Source organism: Odocoileus virginianus, chromosome 31, assembly GCF_023699985.2.
Source record: "Odocoileus virginianus isolate 20LAN1187 ecotype Illinois chromosome 31, Ovbor_1.2, whole genome shotgun sequence".
Taxonomy (NCBI): Eukaryota; Metazoa; Chordata; class Mammalia; order Artiodactyla; family Cervidae; genus Odocoileus; species Odocoileus virginianus.
This window is the reverse complement of record NC_069704.1, coordinates 11,147,223-11,167,171: the sequence shown is the minus strand read 5'-3', so window position 1 is coordinate 11,167,171 and position 19,949 is coordinate 11,147,223. Positions and strand designations below refer to the sequence as shown.

Here is a 19,949-nt window from a genome sequence, read left to right as displayed (position 1 = left end):
ATCAAGTGAGGTGATGTCTGAATGTCCATTGGATCTCAGAAGGTAGAAATCAGTTTTGGTAGTAACAGGGTGACCATTTCAGAAGCCAGGAAAGAGACAGGAAGAGTATGCCTATGGTCTTCAACCATTTTTGCTAAAATAATGTTCAAAATCCATGTACCTCCATCTTGCTGGTGGTGGTGGCTTAGTCGCTAAGTCATGTCCAACTCTTGGTGACCCCATGGACTGTAGCCTGCCAGGCTCCTCTATCCATAGGATTTCCCAGGCAAGAAAACTGGAGTGGGTTGCTGTTTCCTTCTCCAGGGGATCTACTGGATCCAGGGATCGAACCCACATTGCTCATATAGCTGGTGGATTCTTTACCACTGAGCCACCAGAGATTTCCATACCTCCATTTTAGAGACATATAAAAGTTTCATTATAACTCTAAGTAGCTGCCAAGAATAAAATTTTATTAGAAATGTTGACATTTTAAAATAAAATTAAAATATCTTTCTCTTAAATGTATTCAATGGAATATAATTACTACAGTAATTAGAAACCTATAGTCATCCATTTAAAAATATACCAACTATCCTCTCCAATCATACAGGGAAGCATTATTTATCCCATATACTGACACTTGATATTATGAATTCTCAAAAATTTTGCTGATCTGATAGGTGAAAAAATAGTAGCTTATTGTTTTAATATGCATTTGTCTGATAAATAATGAAGCTATTTATCGGTTTCAAATACGGTTTCAAATACGTTCCTGGCTATTTTTGTTTCTTCCGTGAAATATCTATTCAAATTTTGCCCAGTTTTCTATTACGTTGTCTTTTGCCTATCAATTTGTAGGAATTCGTTGTATATTAGGAATGTAAGCCCTTGTGCTATCGTGTGGGTAGCAAATGTTTTCTCTTAGTGATTTGTTTGAATATTTCGTTTGTGAAGACAACATTTTGATTGGAAGTTCTCTAACTTCAATTCTGCCCTAGGTTTTAAGGTGGTGGTGGTGGGTGGGCTGTGGTGATCTTCACTTCTGAACTCAGAAGGTCAGACTGAGATGGAAGCTCCTTTCAAATACTTGCTGGAGGCAGCATGCCTTTGAGGAGACAGCAAAATAACCCTTTGATTATACATCCAGTAAGGTTTTCTGCCTCTCTTTTAAAAAAAGGTTCAAGATACTTAGGTGAACTGGGGAGATATTTGGATCTTATAATAATATTTTGCTAATTAGAATACTTATAAACTATAAAGTAGAATATATATTATGAAAATTTAATATAGGAACATCAAGAACATCTAAGAACAATTGCATTTTCTTTGATATGTGATCAAATCTAAATAATTTTATTACTGGTTTATCATTAAAAAAACAATGAAATGTGGCATGCAGCACTATTCTTTCTTTCAAAAAAACCTCAGACGAGTTTGTCCGTCAAGTCTACCAGGGACTTTTTCATACACAAGACGTTGTTTTTTGGATTGCGGTTGTTGTAAGCACGTGATATCTGTTAAAAGGAAAAAAAAGAAAACCGTTTTATTTCTGATAATAGTAAGTGTAGCTATTTTTTTCTCAAATGCTCAGGTGGATCTTCTCTCTTTATCATCTATTTACAGTGTTGAAATTTCCAAACTGAGATAAAAATTGACTATTAAAAATTAAATTTTTAGCATAAATGTGCCTATTCTTAAAAGCCTGATAATAATTAGTGTAAGATACATGTATGTACGTTCATGCCTTGCACAAATAATTAAATCTCCCTGGATTTAAGACTCTTGCTTTTAAGTTTTCCTTCATTAAGTCTGTTTCTTAGTGCATATCTGTAATGTTGAGGAATTTATCCTGAGCTCTGATCATGTATAGACTCACCTTTCATGACTGTGTTAGATATGACATAATTTGAAATATTTTAGATTTGGATACTTGCAGAGGTTGATTGATTAAATTAATAAAAAGAGAGACTAAAATATTTAGAATGGTAGTAGTTATTCCCAGCAATGTAATTTCATAATTGCAAGTGCTGGATACCTTTTGAGCAAATTTAAAAGGCAATGCAGTAGATAATTATTATCACAGAGACCACAAATATACATTCAAGACAAATGGAAAATTATCTTGATGTTATACCAATAGCTCTGGACAAATTTATGTCAGAACTTGACACAGTAAAAATAAAGAACACAATAAGTTAATTTCATTTGAATGTAGATATGAAAATCAAATAATAAATAGTAACCATATTCAATAGCATATTTTAAAAAATCATTCCTTAAAAGCCAATTAGGTTTATCAGACACATGACATAAATGATTGATTATTAGTATACCTGTAAATGTTGATTGATATTAATGTCAAGAGAGAAAACATTTTGATTTTCCCCAATAGGAATCAAAAAATGTTTGAATAAAATTCAGCATTTATTTCTTGCAAAAGTTCTTACAAAACTAGGGAAAGAATATTTTCCCTTAAAATCAAATTATGACTATTTATGGGACCAAATCTAAATTTTGGGAATTCTAGAACTTATATGGTTTGGGGATTCTCTTTTAATAAAACAAGGAATTTAAGATTCTTTGGCACCCTTTGGCCTCACAAAATGGTCTGTGCAAAAGAGGAGTTTTGAAACTTCCAGCTTCTCCTTTCTTTTTGTTTTTTTCCCATCATAGTAAGGCCATCTTTGTATAGCCATCAGAACTTAATATTTTGTTTTAAATGCTCAGACCGATGCAATAAGAAGTACACAAAAGGTATAATAACCAAAAATGGGAAAATAAAATTGTCCTTTTAAAAACTGATATGATTAAATGTTCAAAAACGTCAATTGGAAAATAGAGAGCCAATAGTAGTATTTATTTAATAGGACTAACAGAATTAAATAATCCACATAAAGGGACTGTAATAAACTTTTAATAAATATTAGCTCATAAAATATCCCAGGTTCACAAAGAGGCCACTTTTCTAATTGGCTAATTTCTTTACTTAATTTTTGTTACTTTAAGCCTTCAGCTTGACTTAGATTTGTTCTGTGTTTTTATTTTTTTAAATTTATTTATTTTTATTGAAGGATATTTGCTTTACAGAATTTTGCTGTTTTCTGTCAAACCTCAACATGAATCAGCCATAACTTCTTCAGTTAAATGCTTAGTTCATCTAAAGCTACAAGATTTTGACATAATTTCTTTGCATTTATTTTCTTAAAAGTCTATAATTAGAATTTTTATTTTTTTGCTGCCAAAGTTATTGAAGATTCTTAAGTGTAGTAATTAAAACAATTTTTTTAAAATTTGGAGATGATTCTGTCTTTTAAAATTTAGAGAGTAGTTTTATTAGCTATTGAATCATATTACCTGTTAATGAGTTGTTGTCTCCTGAGTTAGATGAAGACTCAGAGCACGTTTTCTGTCCTAAACATTTTCCAGCTCTTTGGTAGAAATAAAGACTGTTGAATTCTTTTTGATTTACATTAGAATCAGAAGCACAGGATAAATCCAAACTGGGGACAGATGGTAATTCTTTCCAGAAAGTCTTTTTAGTCCCAGCATTTGAACTTTTACAGATGAAGCCTTCTAACTCATCCAACTGATATTTTTGCTGATTAATGAATAAATTATCTTTTTGAGAGTACCATTTGTCACATGTACTTTGCTCTGCTCCACACTGTAAGTTGAATGAATGATTCTGTTGTTCCCATACATTTCTCTTAAAGTTCCAATGAAGAGGAGATTGAGAACCCTCAATTGAAAAGACAGGAGCTGACAATTCTTTTTTTATAGGTCCTTTTTTTTCATGTGTTCCCTTTTTCTGATAATTTATAAAGTGAGGGGTGACTCTCTCCTGAGTGTCAATTGGTGATATTATAGTTTCATAATTCATTTCTGTTAGACCCAAAGAAAAGACATCTGACTCTGAATCATTCTGGTTCAGAAAAGAATTACCAGACAGATTCCTTGCTTCTATATTCATCAGAAAAGAATTATTCTGTACCATGTTAGGGTTACAACTAGACTCTTTCCAATGGCTGGTCTGATTATAAGAACTTACAGATGGTAAAATGCCTGGCATTTCTTTTAATTCCATAAGGGAAGAGTTATAATTTGAAGTGCTGTTGGTGTCTTCATGTACTCTCTCTCCTAAATCTGAATATTGATAATTATTATGTTCTTGAATGACAGAATCTGAAGGTGCAGAAGCTGAACTCTGAGAAGTAAAGGTTCTAGTCTGATCCCTGTTTTCCCGAGGTGATGAAATTTGAGGTGATTTTTTTATGGAAGGACTAATCTTGAATAAGGAAGTGATGCCACAAAAATGCTACAAAATTTATAAAGTTAATTAATATAATAAATATGCAACATAAAAATCCATCAAGTAAATATAAAGTAAATATAAATAATGATGCTTAACTATATGGAAATAAGGAAAAATATAAATAAGTAGTCCATTCAAAGATATTATATTAATCTATGAGAACAGAACATAATTTGGCTCCCATTAAAAGAAAAACTTATTGTAATTTGCATCTATTTCCTAATCAATTAAGATAGAATTTTTAGTTACACAAGTTATCCATGAATACCATTTCCTTCATAAAAATTAAAGAGACTTTACTGATAGGTCTAAAGTTCTCTTTAACTTTAACTACTTTAAACTTTAACTACTCTCTTTAACTACTATAATGAAGGAATCAGAACTGTTTGGAAGAGATGATGTAAACACGTTAGAGTGTGTAATTGAATATCTGTGGGCATAATAACACTTCAAAATGATCTGAAAAGTGATAAACGATTTGTACAGAATTATAACTTTAAAATGTATAATGTACTTGACAACCAGTGAAAATTCTGTATGAAATTTAGCTTAAGTAGATTATTTCTTCGCTCTCTGAAGTCCAAAACAAACTTGGTACCTTCATTTTGAAAACCATTATGGTGAAAATAGATACTCAAATGCAAAGGAAATAGACTCATAGGAGAATATGTATTTCAAATAACTAACCTTTAACACTTTTTCTGGAACTTCAGGTAGGAGTTCCTGAAGTTGACAAAGAGTTGCTAACAATATCCAGTTCAGTGAAGGTCCTTTATTTAACATGAGCTGAGCCACCAATGGAGTAATACTTGGAAAATCAAGTAAGTACATTTCTTCCTAGAAAAAAAGTTTAAGGAATAATCAGAAGTGGTCTTTTTACTCTGCTCTCTCCAGTAGATTAAAATTGATGTCATTGCACCTACCACTCAATTTGAGATGCTTGGGGAAAATAGTATGGCCAGGAGGGAAAGAAATTTGTCTGTCAGTAAAGATTCTAACAACCAGAATTGGGAAGGATCTTAAAGTTCATTCAGTCTAACCACTCATCCAAAGTGATTCATTATAGTTCATATCCTTCAAATGACAATTGTTATCTAACGATAGCTCTTCTAATGAGAAACCTTTTAGGAGACTTCATTATATAGCTCAAGATTTTTTCAGCTCTTTCTTTGTAGACTGTATGCCATCATAGTTTGGTTAAGATAAACCATGTGTATGATGTCTAACAGATATTATAATTTCAGAAAAGGCTTATTGTGAAGAGTATAGGAAGAACTTCTATCTAAGACTAAAAGTATATGTTTTCAGAAAGATCTCAAAAATGTCTAGAAATGTAGCAGCCACATTTATTACTAAATTCCTTTTTTTTCTGGGTTACATTGACTTTTTGTACCTTCTTTGATTTTATCAAATGACAAACATGTTAGTAGATTGGACATGGCTTGGTAGGAAGGAAATTGCATATACATACACACAAAAATGTTCTAATCATATCCATACTTGCTGATAGTACTATTTCTGTTTATGCATATAAAAGTCCTGTGATTTAATATATATGAATATTGTATTTGTTTTATAATTTAATTTTTTGAGTAGGTAAAACAGTCACACAGTTCAAAATTCAAAAGGACTAAAAGGTATATAGTAAAAAGTCCCATTCCTACTCCACTACCTCAGTTTTCTGTAGAGATAATCAATGATATCATTTTGTGGTATCTTTCCAGAGATATTTTATTCATTTATAAATGAATACATGTAAATATTAATTTCCCCCTTTCTTACACAAATGGTAGTGTACTGGATGCTCTGCACTGCAACTTTTACATTTCATTTAATATATTTTGAAAGTCATTCCATGTTAATACATAATGATCTCCATCCTCTTTCCATGATTTTAGGATTTGAATATATTTAAAAATAAGGCAACAGAAACACTAGGTTGGTATGAGAACCTGGAAATATTTATGCTTAAGCAAAAGGAATTTTTAAAGATTAACTACTTAATCTTATAACTATTTCATAACTCTACTTTCATTTTGAATTATATAATTGAATTGTTGATGACACATGGAATGATAGAATTGTGCAATTCTCATATCTACTATTCTTGAATGTTTAAACGTAGGAATTAGAAAAATTATTATATTCTTAAAATATTAGACATTGAAGCCATTAGGTCACCCTATAACAAGTTCATTTTGAAAGTTCATGAAATAAGATCCTATTACAATAGTTCTATGAAGTTGAAAAATACTCATAGTTGTGGAAAATTGTCTAAATAAATGTTGTACATTATGGCATATTGTCACATATGCTAATGCAAACATGATAGAACAAGAAAATGCTACCAGAAAGAGAATTCAAGTACATATATTTATATTTGCTCTGCAAATCTCTAATTTATATGTTAGGAAATAAACCTTAGATGGTGCAACTTTAAGCCAGGACTTATCCAACCATTCACGAGGATCTCTCTTCGAGGTCATTAAATTGTGGTCAGCAATTTGTCGAATCATCAGTGCAGTCTCTTCCACTCCTGGGGCAATTATAAGCTAAAATATATTTTTTATGTTAGATTACAGGGAATACTAGGAAGCAAAATATATCATTCAAAAATTGTTTACAATTTGAAGAAACAAAACCCCAGTAGATTCTAATCTTTGAACACTATTTTGGACTATAAAGAAAGCTGAGTGCCGAAGAATTGATGCTTTTGAACTGTGAGGTTGGAGAAGACTCTTGAGAATCCCTTGGACTGCAAGGGGATCCAACTAGTCTATCCTAAGGGAGATTGGTTCTAAGTGTTCACTGGAAGGACTGATGTTGAAGATGAAACTCCAATACTTTGGCCACCTGATGCGAAGAGCTGATTCATTTGAAAAGACCCTGATGCTGGGAAAGATTGAAGGCGGGAGGAGAAGGGGACAACAGAGGATGAGATGCTTGGATGGCATCACTGACTCAATGGACATGAGTTTGAGTAAACTCCGGGAGTTGGTGATGGACAGGGAGGCCTGGCGTGCTGCGGTTCATGGGGTCGCAAAGAGTCGGACACAACCGAGCGACTGAACTGAACTGAACTTAGATATAATTTACTAATTTATTTATGTAAAATTCAGGATGCTTCATTTGTGAGGATAAACAATTTATTTTCCTTCCTTAAATATGATATCCTTATAGTTTCTAATTTTGGGAACTACATTGTTTTTCTTCACTTCCATTTGGCATTTATTAGTATAGTCTTTTAAACATATTTGGTGTTTTGTTTCATCTGTATTAGAAGAAAAAGCAATTTGGATGTCACTAGTAATATTTAATATTTTGCTTTTTTGTAGGTTAAACCTAATAGTTCTCAAGTAAAAATAAGAATGAAAGATACAGTGCAAGATTGTTTAAAAACAAAATTGAAAAATAAGGATGTTTACAGCTTAATTTGATGTTGTATTCAAAAAGAAAAATATGTTTTGATTCAGAATGTTTTTTGGAATTGTTCATCCAATCATGGCTCACCTGATGGTAAGATACCCCTGCCAATGTGTGTGTGTTAAAACTGCACGATCAGTCACTCAGTCGTGTCTGACTCTTTGTGACACTATGGACTGTAGCCCGCCAGGCTCCTCTGTCCATGGGATTCTCCAGGCAAGAATACTGGAGTGGGTTGCCATTTCCTCCTCCAGGGGATCTTCCTGACCCAGAGATGGAATCTGCATCTCCTGCATTGGCAGGTGGATTCTTCACCACTGAGCCACCTGGGAAATGTTAAACTTAACTCTAAAAGGAGTTTTTAAATATCCCCTACTTCCTGTCTGTCATTTAAGTTTTCCTCCATGTCCTTCTCTCTTCTGAAATGCCAGCCTTTTCCTTCCACTTTCATTTCTATTTTTATCTTCTTCATCTTTTGGATTTTGTTTACAGAAAGATAACTAATTCATGGGTTAGCAGTTTAAAGCAGATGGAGAATACTGCCCTAAACAATCATATCTTAATAATAAAAATATTCTGTCCAGTGGTGGAAACTTAAGAAACAAAGACTGTACCAACCTCACAAAAATAATTATGACATTTTCTTTTCTTTCGCAAGAATAACAAATACAAAGTAATGGACATGAGTTCGAGCAAATTCCTGGAAATAGTGAAGGACGGGGAAGCCTGGCATGCTGCAGTCCATGGGGTCACAAAGAGTTAGATATGACTTAGTGACTGAACAGTAACATATGCATGCTAAAAAAGGACTTTCTTTATATTAAATATACAGAGTACACAGAAATACACTGTTTGGTTCCAGATTTATTTTATTAAAAGTTTTAGATGTTTTGAGAAGATCTAACATTTAAATACAAATTTTATTTTAAAGGGCCTAATTTTATAATGGTAATGAATTTTACCTATACTCACTCTAGGGTGAGAATTCTGGAGCTCCTAGCTAGACTTTGGGAGATTCAAGAACCTCTGCCTAACATTGTTTTCAAAAATTTGCATGTGTGTATCTATACATTTTTCTGCAAAGAGAGTTCTTAAGAAATTTATAGAATGTTTTTTGGACTTTAGAGTATAATATGGCATGATATACTAAAAGTAAAATATTAGAAGTATTTTCTTTTAGTTTAAGAAAATATATTTAAATTTCCCAATACTCCTTTTATGGCTAGGCTTTCCACATGCTTGGAAATAAAAAAGTAATCCAACCTGATGGATTTTTTTTCAGCCCTAAAGGCCAAAAATGCAAAAGGCCAAGAAATGCAAAAAAGCAAAATGGCTGTCTGAGGAGGCCTTACAAATAACTTGAAAAGAAGAGAAGAGAAAAGCAAATGAGAAGAACAAAGATATACCCATTTGACAGGTGGGGATACTCACCACTATACTAACGAGGATGCAACTTAAGATATACCCATTTGAATGCAGAGTTACAAAGAATAGCAAGGAGAGATAAGAAAGCCTTCCTCAGTGATCAGTGCAAAAAATAGAGGAAAACAATAGAATGGGAAACACTAGAGATCTCGTCAAGAAAATTAGAGATACCAAGGAAACTTTTCATGCAAAGATGGGCTCAATAAAGGACAGAAATGGTATGGACCTAACAGAAGCAGAAGATATTAACAAGAAGTGGCAAGAACACACAGAAGAACTATACAAAAAAGATCTTCACGATCCAGATAATCATGATGGTGTGATCACTCACCTAGAGCCAGACATCCTAGAATACAAAGTCAAGTGGGCTTTAGGAAGCATCACTATGAACAAAGCTAGTGGAAGTGATGGAATTCCAGTTGAGCTATTTCAAATTGTAAAAGATGATGCTGTGAAAGTGCTGCACTCAATATGCCAGCAAATTTGGAAAACTCAGTAGTGGCCACAGGACTGGAAAAGGTCAGTTTTCTTTCCAATCCCTAAGAAAGGCAATACCAAAGAATGCTCAAACTGCTGCACAATTGCACTCATCTTACATGCTAGCAAAGTAATGCTCAAAAATTCTCCAAGCCAGTCTTCAGCAATATGTGAACCGTGAACTTCCAGATGTTCAAGCTGGTTTTAGAAAAGGTAGAGGAACCAGAGATGAAATTGCCAGCATCTGTTGGATCATCAAAAAAGCAAGAGAGTTCCAGAAAAACATCTATTTCTGCTTTACTGACTATGCCAAAGCCTTTGACTGTGTAGATCACAATAAACTGTGGAAAATCCTGAAAGAGATGGGAATATCAGACCACCTGACCTGCCTTTTGAGAAATCTGTATTCAGGTCAGGAAGCAACGGTCAGAACTGGACATGGAACAACAGACTGGTTCCAAATAGGAAAAGGAGTACATCAAGGCTGTATATTGTCACCCTTCTTATTTAACTTATATGCAGAGTACATCATGAGAAACGCTGGGCTGGATGAGGCACAAGGTGAAATCAAGATTGCCGGGAGAAATATCAACAACCTCAAATATGCAGATGACACCATCCTTATGGCAGAAAGTGAAGAACTAAAGAGCCTCTTGATGAAAGTGAAAGAGGAGAGTGAAAAAGTTGGCTTAAAGCTCAACATTCAGAAAACTAAGATCATAGCATCCGGCCCCATCACTTTATGGCAAATAGATGGGGAAATAGTGGAAATAGTGGCAGACTTTATAATTTGGGGCTCCAAAATCACTGCAGATGGTGACTGCAGCCATGAAATTAAAAGATGCTTACTCCTTGGAAGAAAAGTTATGACCAACCTAGACAGCATATTAAAAAGCAGAGACATTACTTTGCCAACAAAGGTCCGTCTAGTCAAGGCTATGGTTTTTCCAGTAGTCATGTATGGATGGGAGAGTTGGACTATAAAGAAAGCTGAGTGTCGAAGAATTGGTGCTTTTGAACTGTGGTATTGGAGAAGACTCTTGAGAGTCCCTTGGACTGCAAGGAGATTCAACCAGTCCATCCTAAAGGAAATCAGTCCTGAGTGTTGAGTGGAAGGACTGATGTTGAAGCTGAAACTCCAATACTTTGGCCACCTGATGCGAAGAATTTACTGATTTGAAAAGACTCTGATGCTGGGAAAGATTAAAGGCAGGAAGAGAAGGGGATGACAGAGGATGAGATGGTTGGATGGCATCACCACCTCAATGGACGTGAGTTTGGGTAAACTGTGGGAGTTGGTGATGGACAGGGAGGCCTGGTGTGCTGCAGTCCATGGGGTTGCAAAAAGTTGGACATGACTGAGTGACTGAACTGAACTGAAAAGCCAAAAGCCATATTACCAAATTATTCTAAAATAATATGTCTAGGTAACCCTCTTTAATGTAACAATGTCATCAAGTAGGAGAATGGGAGACTTGAGTATTGGTGATATATTGATAACAGAATTAGAGCAAATTGATCATACTTGTTTCTCAACTTTCATGGAAAAATGGACCTACTTTTAAGAGCGTTAGGAAAACTTGAAAAGCTTTTGGAATAGCTGGAGTCAGGTAGGAACAGACTTTTATTTGGAATGGATTGTGCCTGAGCAGTAATTCCTATTTCATCCCCAATGCCTTCCTTGGAACATATACTCTGTAGGCCTTGTCAGTGTACCTGAAGAGTGTCACTTACTGGTATCAGATACCTCATGTAGAGAGGAATAAAATGATTTTCTAAAGCATGTTTTGCATATGACTGCTCACTATTAAGTGAAGAGAAAAGAGGCTGATTAAGTGATGAAATCTCCCTTGAATGAATAAATGAGAAATTTACATTTATTTAGATAACTTTTCTAAGAATTGTATTTCTTTGTTAAAAATGCATCATAGGATCAAAATTATCTGGATTTTATTTCAAATAGATCATTTGATGATTTTTTAACAGGTTCTGCTTTCACTGATTTCAGTGGATGTTTGTGGAATATTTTTATTGTGTACAAAACACTGTGCTAGAATGCTATAGGTTTTACAAGGAAAAGGGCCCAGTTCTTATGGTCCAGGGTGGAGGATATATGAATAAAACCTCATAATATAATAAAGATATGAAATATTATTGGGAGGATGGGAGGAGAAATTTACCTTGAGAGAGTATAATTGGGGCAAATTTTTTTAAAGGAGATAGTGTTTAAAGGAGTAGTATTTCCGGGGAAAGACAGGACAGAATCACATGGCTGAGAGGTGATAGTGTGGAGGCATATTCAGGAAATAGTGAGTAGAATATCTTTAAGGATTCTAGGATTACTAGGGCTTCCCTGGTAACTCAGATGGTAACGAACCTGCCTGCAATGCAGGAGACAGGATTTGATCCATGAGTCAGGAAGATCCCCTGGAGAAGGAAACGGCAACCCACTCCAATAGTCCTGCCTAGAGAATTCCATGGACAGAAGAGCCTGGTGATGGGTACAGTCCATGGGGTCCCAAAGAGATAGAACAACTAAGCTATGGGTCAAATTGTGGAGGAGCTTGAATCACCTGAGGTGAACACTATTTTTATGATGTAGGAAGCTATAGAAGATCTTTTGAGCAAGACAGTTGAACTCAACAGCATATTTTTCAAGAGCTTGCTATGTAGGCTCTGTGCTGAGTGCTAAGAAGACAAAAATGAAAAAACATATTCCGTTTCCTTTAGGAGCTTGCAGTCTAGGTAGTGAAGTATCACATCTGTATTTCAGAAATGTAATTGGTGTCAATATACATGATGCATGGGAGTGGGAAAAGAGTAGAAACAAGGAGATTAATTAGGAAGTCACCTTAAAACTCCAAGTGAGAGGTGAAAGCCTGCCTTTAGGAAAATAGCAATGGAAATAGCGAGGAGAGGCATAATCTAGAGACCTGCAGAGTTAAAGGGAAGATTTTGCTACTGATCAGCGTAGAATAGTAATGCCATAAACTAGGTGTAACAATTAACAGAAATGTTAATTAAAATAGAGCCAGGAGACCAGAAGGAGGAGCTCTCATGTCCTACCATGATAGCAGAGTCCAGTAAGAAGAAAGCCTTCCTCTTCTTTCCTGGCAAGAGTTCAGATAGTGAGAGACTGTCACAACTCCACTGATGAAAAGTCACTATACTTTGAACTCTCAACTCCTCCAGTGGACTCTTTGTTTATTATAACTCTCCAACTTTCTTTTTCCCTCTTTAAAAGAGTTCCTCTCTCCTTGCTGTGCCTGGACCTGTATATGGTTTCCCATATTTCCCATGGTTTCTCATGGTTGCAGACCCTGAATTGCAATTATTTGTTGATCTCGTACAAACCCATTTTTTACTGCACAAATAACTGGCCATCTATTTGTTTTAGGTCAACACAAATTTGGGGGAGGATAAGAAGTTGTGTTTTGGATATGCAGAGTTTGGGGTACCTGTGGGATATTCATGTAGGCATTTCCAAGTAGAATTCTAGAATATTGGGGCAGACTTTAAGAAAAGTTAGGAAAATTTTAAGGATTTTCTTAGACATGAAAGCTAAATTTGTGGGATACGTCTGAGTTTATCAAAGAAAGAATATAAAGTGATAACAGTAAAGAACTGATCCCTCCATTTGGAGAAACTATCTAAACATCAGAGTGGGACACTGAAAAAAGCCAAGAAAGGAGACTGATTAGAGATCACCTAAGTACTGCTTTATTCATATGTCATAAGATTTCTATTTTATAGTAGATAAAAACAGTAAAGATGGTAACAATAACCCTATATGCAAAACAGAAAAAGAGACACAGATATACAGAACAGACTTTTGGACTCTGTGGGAGAAGGCGAGGTTGGGATGTTTCGAGAGAACAGCATCAAAACATGTATATTATCAAGGGTGAAACAGATCACCAGCCCAGGTTGGATGCATGAGACAAGTGCTCGGGGCTGGTGCACTGGGAAGACCCAGAGGGAATCGGGTGGAGAGGGAGGTGGGAGGGGGGATTGGGATGGGGAATACATGTAAATCCATGGCTGATTCATGTCAATGTATGACAAAAACCACTACAATATTGTAAAGTAATTAGCCTCCAACTAATAAAAATAAATGGAAAAAAACCCAGTTTATCTTCCATAAGTGATTATTATTAATCAAGGGATATTTATTTTTATTAATATTCTGACATGTTTTTTAAAAAATCTCAGTAGTAGAGACAAATTATGAATTTAAATTCATTAAAAGCTTTTAGAGAAGAAATTTAAGTGGAAAGAATATATGTTACTTTGAAAACCGTTCTTTATACGGCTTTTGATATTTTTTTAGTTTACCCATTTAATGTTTCTTCTCACAGGGCAGTTGAGTTTCATTATAATTTTGGTTTACGAAAAATACTCATGAACAAACATATAGGAAAAGAATACCTTTACATCCAGTTCTTCTGATTTTAGCCCAGATGAAACCAAAGCTGCATAAATCAGTGCTAGGTGATGAAGAGTCTTTTCTGTAAGATGGTACCTAAAAAAAAAAATATATATATATATATATGTTTATTATATTCTACTCATTTGATGTCTGATTGTACTTATTAAAAATCTTATTTTCCACATTTCATAATGTCATATTTTTGTCCACTTAGCACTCTTTTGTAAAAACAATTCCACCTCCTTTCTTCAACAGTACTGTTAAACCTAGAGAATGCTCTGTGTGGGGGGTGGGGGCGGGGTAGGGAGAAGTTTAACTTATCCTCTTACAGGCCCTAGGGATGGCTATGTGATTGAAACCTAGCCAACTAGAATACTTCATCTTCCTGGCCAAAGTATCAGGTTCAGATATGAACACATGACCAAAGTAAGAATAACTAGAATTCTCCCTGAGGCTTTTCCCTGAACTGTTGGGGAAAAAAAAAAAAAACACTCTTTAAAATGATCATTATGTGACGTGATAGAGGTGTTAACTAACACTGTGATGATAATTATAATCATATTGCAGTATATAAATACAGGGGCTTCCCCAGTGGCTCAGATGGCAAGGAATCTGCCTGCAGTGCGGGAGACCTAGGTTTGATCTCTGGGTTGGGAAGATACCCTGGAGAAGGGAATGGCTACCCACTGCAGTATTCTTGCCTGGAGAATCCCACTGACAGAGGAGCCTGTCAGGCTACAGTCCATTGGGTTGCAAAAAGTCAGGCACGACTCAATGACTAAACAACAACATATAAATATATCAAATCAACAGACTGTACTCCTTAAACTTACACAATCTTATAAATCAGTTATATCTCAATAATTATGAAAAACACCCCTTTTTTCCTTCTATAGTTATTAAGCAGGTCAGATGTGGCTCTTGAGCTGTGAGTGAATATTTCTATTACCTTTATCCACTTTAAGTACTCCAAACAACAAAAAAGAAATTTATTGGTTCACATCACTATGGGTCCAGGAGAAGACGTTGTTGGACAAAGGAATTCAAACCACATCACTGAGACAATGGCTTTCTTAATTTCCTGCCTCTTCTTTCGTCTGCTGTCTTCTTTCTCAGACAAGCTGTTTTCATAAGAGTGGCTGATAAGAGAGACTCACTGTACCTAAACTCTTTGTATGAAAAATGTGGTTTCTATTGAACACTTGCTTTCTTTTTGGAGTCTAGAGTTTTGATTTGTGACTAGCTCTTAATAAATGTCCTGGGCACTGAGTGTCTGGTGAGTTTCCTGATAGACAACATTTCACAAGTCTGGGCACAACTCGTTGCTGGGAAAATTAAGCCTGTTCTGTGTGACTCTACTAGGAGAGAACTCTCGGAAGCTTCCTCCTAGTTTATTCTGGAAGTTGCTCCATGCCCTTTTTCCCTTTGCTGAATTTGCTTTGTAACTGTTCACTATAATAAATCATAGCCATGAGCACAAGAATATGCTCAGTGTTATGAATACTCCTAACAAAGCACCAAACTTGGGAGTTGTCTTGGGGATTCCTAGCACTTTTTCTCAAACAAGAACTAATGGCATGAATGACTAAGATCATAACTGGAACAATTTATTTTGTAGTTTCAATTTTCCTCATTTGGTCAGTTAATTAAGATACTTTTAAAATGTTCCAATCTTCTAGAAATAGGGAACTGAGATGCCTAGAAGTTTGGGAAGAATTACATTTTAGAATAATATATTATTGTGAATAAATGATAATTCTTCACATCCTGAACATAAATCTATCTCAGAATATTAATTTTTTTCATGAAAATCTGGATAAAAATAAGTGAAAATCTCCTCTTATTATTTCTTGTATTACATTTGTACCTCTAGGTGGATACCAATCTAAAAACAACTTTAAAAATTTCAAATCAATTGTTTATCCAGAATACTTCCAAGTTCTTGATAAAGCTTAAAATGCTTTCTAGCCTTTATTAATCTTCAAAGTGAAGATTTGAGACCTGAATAATTATTTTAATTTTTATTTTCTGGTAGAAAGGAAAAACTAGGTTAAATGAGTGCTAGAGATGAAGTGACTTAGCAGCAGCAGAGATTATTGTTAATAGAAGAAGGAATAAGAATCAAGTTGTTCATACGCTTACATTCTGACTTACACTTCTCCCCACATGATAATTGTATATGAAGAGCTTGATTCAGTAAGACAAGCAAAAATGGAGTCAAACAAGAATGCTAAATAAGATATCTGTGCCTTATCTAATAACTAAAGAATATTTTTGAAACTTCTACTATGACTGATGTGGTATGGGTTATGTAGTATTGTAGAGATTAAAAAAGTGAATGACTAGTGTGCAATTTATTTGGAAAGATTCATTCATTCAATAAAGAAGTATTTACCAAGAATCTATCACATGAAAGCAATGTGGTTAGTGCTATAGGGCAAGGGCTCCAAAATGATAATATAAAACTAAACATGATAAATATCAAAGATGAGGAAAAAACACGGAGCTAAGGATTTTGAAGGATGGAAAGTTTACAACTAAATATTGATCTGTATGCGTGAGTGGAAGATATTGAAGAAAGGTTGAATAGAAAAAGGAGATTGGCCCTAAAAAACAGGTGCAGTTTCACCAGGTGAAATAGTTGGAGGAAGTAGGGCAGATGGTTGGGGTTTCCCCAGTGACTAAGCTGGTAAAGAACCCGTCTGCCAAGCAGGAGTTGCAAGACACACAGGTTTGATCCCTAGGCTGGGAAGATCCCCTGGAGAAGGAAATGGCAACCTGCTTCAGTATTCCTGTCTGGAAAATTCCATGGATAGAGGAACCTGGCTGGCTAAAGTCCATGGGGTCACAAAGAGTTGGACAGGATGGAATGTGCATGCATACACAGGGAATATTGTAGAAAGACAGAACTGTATGAGCAAAACTAGAAGTAGGAAAGCAAGGAGCCTGTTTGCAAGCCAATGAGCAGAACTTCTGGTTGAAATAGAAAGCAGTGAAAAGTACGCCTGAAAATATAGGTTGGGATTATATTCTGAAGATTTTGAATATTAGGGTGAATGGCCTATGTATTCAGTAAATAATGGGGAAGTCAGTGAAGGTATTTTATCGGAGTGAAATAATATGAGCCTGGTTTTGGGAATATTAATTGTGTATATGACGGGTTATGGAGAGTAACATTGAGAGCCATCTGGAGGTGGGGAAACCATTGGTAGTTTGTTATAATAGTCCACATAAAATAATGAGAATCTGAATCAAAATGTTGGTAATATAGACAGAGTGAGGAGACAGATGAAAGAGAAAGTACACTGGTTGAATCTATAATATTTGTTTTCCAGTCTTGGTGACTGAAAGGGAGGCAATGGTCATAAATAGCTAAAGGAAAGAAAAGAGCAGATAGGTTTTGGGCAGGAATAGAGAATATAGTGAATTCATACTATGTTAAGTTTGAGAGCCTGTAGAATATCAGAATGGAAATATCATATGTAAAGTTAGAGACGTATGTCAGAGATTTCAAAGAGAGACTGCGGCTGCAGATACATAAATACAATAATCATATGCAGAAAGATGTTGACTGAAGCTATTGAGAGGATAAGATTTCTAATGGACAAAACAGAAGGAAAAAAGAGATTTCAGATCTATTTCAAGACTGGAACAAGAAAAAAGAAGAGGTAAAGTCAGAGAAGAAATGGTGAGATAGAAGGTCAAAAACATGCAAGTGCCATGGAACTGAAGAGTTTCAAGACAGAAGGCACTAACCAATAGTCTTAAATACTTCAGGGCAATGAAGTGAAAATATTTTTGGAGCTGATCATCAAAAAGCCACAAATGACAAGTGACCTCTGAGAGAGAGAGAGATCAGTATAAAGGCAGAGACAAAAGCCGGATTTCAAAGAGTAAAAGGAGAAAGTGAAAGCAGTACATTCATAAAACTCAGAATGAGGGCAAGGAGAGACACATGATGATAACTTTAGCCAGTGTCTTGGCATGGGTTTGGGGGGTAATTTTTCAGTTAAGAGCATCAGTGGAAGAAAGTATAGTAAGATGCTAGTTAGTTAGTGTATTTCACACGATTTTTAGAGAGGAATGATTTAAGAATGACTTAATAGATTGGTGCAAAAGTAATTGCTGTTGGTGCAAAAGAAATTGAGGTTAAGCAGTTGGTGCAAAGGTAACTGTGGTGCAAAAGTAATTGCGGACTTTTGGATAGCAGCCATCTGACTGGCATGTAATGGTACCTCATAGTGGTTTTGATTTGCATTTCTCTGATAATGAGTGATAATGAGTGATGTTGAGCATCTTTTCATGTGTTTGTTAGTCATCTGTATGTCTTCTTCAGAGAAATGTCTGTTTAGTTCTTTGGCCCATTTTTTGATTGGGTCATTTATTTTTCTGGAATTGAGCTGCAGGAGTTGCTTGTATATTTTTGAGATTAATCCTTTGTCTGTTGCTTTGTTTGCCATTATTTTCTCCCAATCTGAGGGCTGTCTTTTCACCTTGCTTATAGCTTCCTTTGTTGTGCAAAAGCTTTTAAGTTTCATTAGGTCCCATTTGTTTATTTTTGCTTTTATTTCCAATATTCTGGGATGTGGGTCATAGAGGATCCTGCTGTGATTTATGTCACAGAGTGTTTTGCCTCTGTTCTCCTCTAGGAGTTTGATAGTTTCTGGTCTTACATTTAGGTCTTTAATCCATTTTGAGTTTACTTTTGTGTATAGTGTTAGAAAGTGTTCTAGTTTCATCCTTTTACAAGTGGTTGACCAGTTTTCCCAGCACCACGTGTTAAAGAGGTTGTCTTTTCTCCATTGTATATCCTTGCCTCCTTTGTCGAAGATAAGGTGACCATAGGTTCATGGATTTATCTCTGGGCTTTCTATTCTGTTCCATTGATCTATATTTCTGTCTTTGTGCCAGTACCATACTGTCTTGATGACTGTGGCTTTGTAGTATAGTCTGAAGTCAGGCAGGTTGATTCCTCCAGTTCCATTCTTCTTTTTCAAGATTACTGTGGCTATTTGAGGTTTTTTTGTATTTCCATACAAATTGTGAAATTATTTGTTCTAGTTCTGTGAAAAATATCGTTGATAGCTTGATAGGGATTGCATTGAATCTATAGATTGCTTTGGGTAGTATAGTCATTTTGACAATATTGATTCTTCCAATCCATGAACACGGTATGTTTCTCCATCTGTTTGTGTCCTCTTTGATTTCTTTCATCAGTGTTTTATAGTTTTCTATGTATAGGTCTTTTGTTTCTTTAGGTAGATATACTCCTAAGTATTTTATTCTTTTTGTTGCAATGGTGAATGGTATTGTTTCCTTAATTTCTCTTTCTAACAATTTCATTGTTAGTGTATAGGAATGTAAGGGATTTCTGTGTGTTAATTTTATATCCTGCAACTTTACTATATTCGTTGATTAGCTCTAGTAATTTTCTGGTAGAGTCTTTAGGGTTTTCTATGTAGAGGATCATGTCATCTGCAAACAGTGAGAGTTTCACTTCTTCTTTTCCTATCTGGATTCCTTTTACTTCTTTTTCTGCTCTGATTGCTGTGGCCAAAACTTCCAAAACTATGTTGAATAGTAGTGGTGAGAGTGGGCACCCTTGTCTTGTTCCTGATTTCAGGGGAAATGCTTTCAATTTTTCACCATTGAGGGTGATGCTTGCTGTGGGTTTGTCATATATAGCTTTTATTATGTTGAGGTATGTTCCTTCTATTCCTGCTTTCTGGAGAGTTTTAATCATAAATGGATGTTGAATTTTGTCAAAGGCTTTTTCTGCATCTATTGAGATAATCATATGGTTTTTATCTTTCAATTTGTTAATGTGGTGTATTACATTGATTGATTTGCGGATATTAAAGAATCCTTGCATTCCTGGGATAAAGCCCACTTGGTCATGGT

At 35.1% G+C, this 19,949-nt stretch overlaps 1 protein-coding gene across 3 annotated transcripts in view; it reads right to left on the bottom strand.

Moving 5' to 3' along the window:
- Positions 1–1,302: 1,302 nt before the first annotated feature.
- SHOC1 (shortage in chiasmata 1) overlaps positions 1,303–19,949 on the bottom strand; it is a 90,497-nt gene continuing 71,850 nt past the window's right edge. For all 3 annotated transcript variants that reach the window (XM_070459287.1, XM_070459289.1, XM_070459288.1), the window contains 5 exons: positions 14,048–14,141; positions 6,715–6,846; positions 4,982–5,131; positions 3,337–4,297; positions 1,303–1,496 (listed from right to left, as the gene is read on the bottom strand). In XM_070459287.1, the coding sequence (XP_070315388.1) occupies positions 1,396–1,496; positions 3,337–4,297; positions 4,982–5,131; positions 6,715–6,846; positions 14,048–14,141 (1,438 nt within the window). In that variant the 3' untranslated portion in view covers positions 1,303–1,395. The remainder of the gene's footprint in view (positions 1,497–3,336; positions 4,298–4,981; positions 5,132–6,714; positions 6,847–14,047; positions 14,142–19,949) is intronic.